This window comes from Anneissia japonica, unplaced genomic scaffold (genome assembly GCF_011630105.1).
Source record: "Anneissia japonica isolate Jap-2015-1 unplaced genomic scaffold, ASM1163010v1 scaffold3032_len512176_cov184, whole genome shotgun sequence".
NCBI lineage: Eukaryota > Metazoa > Echinodermata > Crinoidea > Comatulida > Comatulidae > Anneissia > Anneissia japonica.
Window position 1 is genome coordinate 429,106 of NW_022688691.1, and position 5,510 is coordinate 434,615.

The following is a 5,510-nucleotide window of genomic DNA, read 5'->3' on the forward strand; positions in this document are numbered from 1 at the left end:
TTTTTAATTCATTATTACACCACGCCAGTTAGTGTTAGGAGGTACCCAATTCCGAACAGTGTAGATACACAAGTATCTCTTGCTGGCAGTGACAATGTAACCCCATACTTCATGTGGGTGCTACATTGGTGTACTGTATTTTTCTTACTTTTTTCCTTTTTTCATTTTTTTTTTGTTCCATATTTTTAAGCACCTTGCACTAAGTTAAGTCCATCTAATATTGTTACTAGTGGTATTAATCACCTAATGTTTAATCAACTAAGGTATTATTATACATTCTTTATATATTTTTGTATTTATATATTTTGATTGTGGTTTATTCAATTTCATTACCTTTCAAACATTCTTGCTAAGATGTGCAAAGCCCATTTCTTGGCCTTCCACCAAATTAGTTCTGGCCGTTCCTCTGGGAGAACCTGCAGTGTTTCCTGTATGTAAATAATAATAATAATAATAATTATTATAAATAAAGTGCCAATATCACTAAACCGAGGTGAAAATCAAAGGAGCTGTGCAGGTTTAGATTGCCAAAAATGTCTTTGAGTTTGGTTTTTAATAATAGCAATTGAAACTGAGTCTGCAATATGTTTAGGGAGGGGGTTCCAAAGTGTGGCAGCTGAAAATAAAAATGATCTGTGGCCGTAGGATTTGGTGTTAACTTTGGGAAAAATGAGCAAATTTAGGTCAGAAGAACAGAGGAAGGGTAAGGAGATATAGGAAGGAGATCAAGTAGGTAAGTGGGTTGTTGGAGACTTTTAATGGGAAGCCAGTGCAAATTATAGATAACAGGAGATATGTAAATCACTAACCAATAATTACCGTTAAACTTCCTTAATTCAACTTTGCCTAACATGAAAAATTTCTAAGTCGATCTTATTTTACATACCAATTTTTCAATGCCATTTTGGATTCTACTTCTAGGCAAGTTCAACTGTATTAGTATATCATTTTCCTTTAAAACAGATTAGTACAAGTAACCTTTAAGAAAATTACTGCACAAATTATTAGGTAACATGTTTATGTGCATTGATGCTCATCTGTAGTGTATATTAATGTTGTTCTGCAAGTCTATCTGCGGGACACACATGCTATAGTAGGCTTAGACCTGCAGAGACAATACTACTTTCTAATCTCCGTTTAAGCATACAGTAACAGTGCAAACACATCGCTGCATTTCATTTTCTAGCCTCTGGGACATAGGATAGACATAGCTAGCAATCTGGAATGCAGTTACTGCTTGCATTCCCTGCTTTTTTTTTTACACTATAAGACAATACCCTTTGATTGTGTTTCAGTGGGCTAAAGCAACCCACTTCAGTAAAAAAAAAAAAAAAAAGTGTATGTATTTCTTATGTTTAATTACCTGTGGAATTGGGGCTTCGACAACAGTTTGGAATATTTTCATCCATTTAGTAAAGATTTCTTCATTAATCAAATCCAGTGGTAGAAAATACTGAAAAGACAAATGTTAGCTATTGCAATGCTCTTGCAGAGTAACCATGTTAACATTGCCCTTGCAGCCTAAGGTTATAACGATACAGATTAAGCTAGTAATTATGCACACCATAAATTATATATTGAGTATTCATTACAATACAATATTAATGCAGCGGAGGTGAGTGACGTACTTAGCAGAGTTGATCACCTTTCCTTCTCGACAACATTTTAAGAATGTAAAATTAGCTGCAACGGTAATTCAATCAAAATGTTATATAATTGAATGTATAAAAATATTAAATTTTATGAATTAATTGTAAATTTAGAATATATTTTACAATATTTAAAAAAAAATTGTAAGTTGTAAGACAATCAACCCACATAATATGGATTAATGTAGGAATAATGTCAAATACTTGAAATATTATATAGTATTATATTGTATAGTATTATTAAGTAGTTATATATAATAGTGCCTTGTTATTTTTTTTTTGTCTCTTTTGTAATATACCTGTGACTTATTGGAAATAAATTTAATTACAAACTGTAATAATTTTATACAATAATTGTTTGTTTTATTAATTTTCCACACATAAAATTATAAATTATCATAAATATACAGTTGAAATTAAAATGTTTAATTCTGCTACAAACGGTACATTTATAATAATATTAAAGAAATGAATTCAACTACTATAATAAGTAAAAGAAAGAAATAAAAGACTAATGCATAAGAGCAAATAGAAAAATTTATTAGATTATCACTCCTGCCCGTGTCAAAAATTCGGGAAATATTGATGCAGGAATTAAAAAATTTTTGTTTGCTGCATCAATTATTTCAACAGCAGAAAAATAACAATGCAATTTTGTGATTTAAAAAACTATAAAATTAAACTAGTTTTTATACAATATTTACTATTACACACCAAACATAAACAGTCCCTCCCTCATCGATAAAAACAAAAGCGAAACAATCTATTGTTCCGATTTAAAAAAAAAAAAAAAAAAAAAAAAAAATGCCTTCCTAAAAAAAAAAAAAAAAAAAAAACGTCCTCCCTCATCAATTTTATTTTTAAAAAGAGTGATAATCTAATGAATGTTTCTATGTGCCCTAAGACAAACACTATATAATTTTTATATTAATATATAATTTTATATATATATTGCCATTTGATAAATAACATGGATAGATTTATTGGAAGAGATATATTGGTGAGTTTTTTTTTTGTTTCTTTCTTTTTTCTTTTATTATTATTATTGTTGATTTATTGACTGGAGTGTCTAGACTGTTTACGTCGTATACGACAACCACGTCTTCCTTTTTAAGATGTCAAAAACAAAATACGCCTAGGCCTATAACTCCCAACTACCGACCTTAAAAATCTTAATTTAATCACCTTGTTTCTTTACTACATGTTAGTTCGTAATAAACAAACATCTATTTTGTAAGTGTATGTTTATTCAGTAACTGTTAATACAACAATTTTCATTGAATTCTGAATAAACAATTCCTGAGCTTTCAAAGATGTGAATCTTTTTTTCTAACTTCTAATGTTCCTGTTCGTAGTCTCCGTTCTAAATCAATTTTAAATGTAAATTTCTCTCGTGCGAGTGTTTGGGATTTCATTCCTGTACAACATGTGTGTTTGTGAATATTCTGAATTGGATTAATTGTAATTTTTCAAATTTTAAACATACTGTACATGTAGTAGTTAGTTTAATTGGTTAATAATGTGTTTATCCCTTAATATCTATTTGTGGAAGTTAATTATTTGACTTTTTAATGATTCTTTTGTAATGTTATGTTTTTATCTTTATCATATTCTTATATATTTATGTTATCCTGTAATTGGTGTTTACACTTTTGGATGTTTAATAAAACCGCACAATTAAAAAAAAAAACCAGAATGTCAACGAAAATGCCAATGTAAATTTCAACGAAAACGCAACTGGGTTGAATGCATTTAAAATCTGCAATAATTTTGACCAGTACAGTACCTGGGTTAGAGCATAAAATATCTTCAGAATTTGTTTCTTCATATGCATAGCCACCTCTGATTGGTCGGGTAACAAGTGTACTACGCATTCATACATAAGCGGCAGAATAAACTGCATTGCCTGATTCAGTGGCTCACGTTCATTCGGTTTCTTGTACCTGAAAAAGAGGGGAAAAAAATAAGAAAAGTTTAAAAATAAAAGAAGAAAAACATTAATTTTAACATTACACTTTAGAAATGTTTGGAATTTAAATGTATGCCAAAATTTATTTTATCTCATTCATTCAAAGAGATTTATTGGTATACTGTACATTACTATACAGATTAAGTATAAATTCAATTTAAGTGTTATGGTTGGTTAACAACTGTAAACTAAAAGAGTTTAATTAATCACCTACACACATCAGAGAACAGTCTATTGAATAGCTCTAAATATAGTAATGTTTTATTAAGCGTATTGATTACAGACTAACTTTTTCCTGTACATATTTATAAAGCAAATTTTTTGTTTTTTTTCTAGTTTCTCATTCTATTTATTTCCTATTAAAAACATTAACGAAAAAATTATACTAAAGCATTGAGTCCAAACACTGCATTGGAAAGAAGGAGGGGGAATACATTGCATGAACTATAAAAATTATCGTTCGTTGAAGCATAATGCTTACTCGTAATTCTTAACAAGTTGGTAGACACCGATTAGGGCACCAAACCAAGCGCCCGGATCCTTGGATTGTAGAAAATGAACTGTCTTCTCCACTATTCCTGTCCAACGTCCTGGATAATCATGCTTCAGAATGTTCCGCAGACAGACAGCAAGCTGAACTCTGGATGCAGAAATTGAAAGCCATGTATAAAAAATCAATGTCATTGAAGCAAGCATTTTTATTTCTTTTTTAAACATAAAGCATAATGAAGGAGGAAGGTGTTAGAGAAAATGTAAAATAATATTCAGGTACCAGAATCACTGATACTTGTGACCAAGTGCCGAAAATTTTTATGGCACATGCCTGTACAGAGCCATTTGTGAATTGCTTTCAAGTGGAAAGCTTTTAGACAAAGTTGAGGAAGGCCAAAAAAGCTGGCATAATGGAACCACAGATCTGTCTGAAGGAAATTAGTTTAGATCTGAACACAGGACAGAGAGAGATGGAGAGACAATGTCATGGCCATTGTCTCACTGGGGATGAAGAGCAAAATTGAATTGAATTGAACAAACTTTCACTTCTGTTGGCAAAATTAGCAATCTCAAGTAAAATACAGTATATGAAAATATACAAGAGTAATGAACAACCGACTTTTATGAAACAATACAATTTTGGACAATTTAAACAAAATTTAAATCAAAGACCAATGGAACATGATATTAAAAATATATATCCCAAACAATCTTATAGTTTAAGAAATTAGTTAGATATTCTTTAAAATATTGGTAATATGAGTCAATTGGGAATAATCAAGTAATCTCTTTAATTAATATAAAAACAAGTTCTTTTAAATTGCAGATCCCTCCAAATTAGTCATTTTGGTTAAATAAAAAAAGGCAAGTGTCTGCCGTGGTGCCACAATCTCACCACATCGCCGATACCATAACCTCAACAAGAAGCCCCATGGGCTTAGTCTCGAAAGGAAGCCCATCTCGAAAATTCTAATCAGGATAGTATGGGCTTCTTTCGAAATAGTACTTACATTCAGACGGACGTTTTTTTTTTTATTAATATGCTTGTCAGTATTAATATTAGTTTATTGTACTACTGTAGCATGTTTAAAATTTACTATTAATTAAATTTCAAATTCCATAGTTAAAAATTGCTGTATAGTAGCAATTCATAAATTTATTTAAAGCATTCATTTTGAAAAGAAGTCCACCTCTTTGTTTGCCCATCCAAAGGTCTTTAAAAAAAGAAGCCCAGGGCTTATACTTAAAGCCCCATTCCCGGCAAAATTTCAGTTTTTAAGAAAAATCTAATTTTTGTATAATGTTATAAAGATTTATAAATATAATACGGAATTGCTAGTTAAACTGAATTTAGACATTCCTAAGAATGAAAAAAATGTAAAATAAGACTGAAATTTGAT

The 5,510-nt window shown here is 30.1% G+C and overlaps 1 protein-coding gene across 1 annotated transcript in view; it reads right to left on the reverse strand.

The window, feature by feature from the left end:
• LOC117122757 (importin-7-like) overlaps positions 1-5,510 on the reverse strand; it is a gene marked incomplete in the record, with an annotated part of 30,105 nt that overhangs the window by 22,088 nt on the left and 2,507 nt on the right. Inside the window, 4 exon segments of the mRNA XM_033268487.1 lie at positions 334-428; positions 1,364-1,453; positions 3,436-3,592; positions 4,100-4,258. Coding sequence (XP_033124378.1) covers positions 334-428; positions 1,364-1,453; positions 3,436-3,592; positions 4,100-4,258 — 501 coding nt within the window.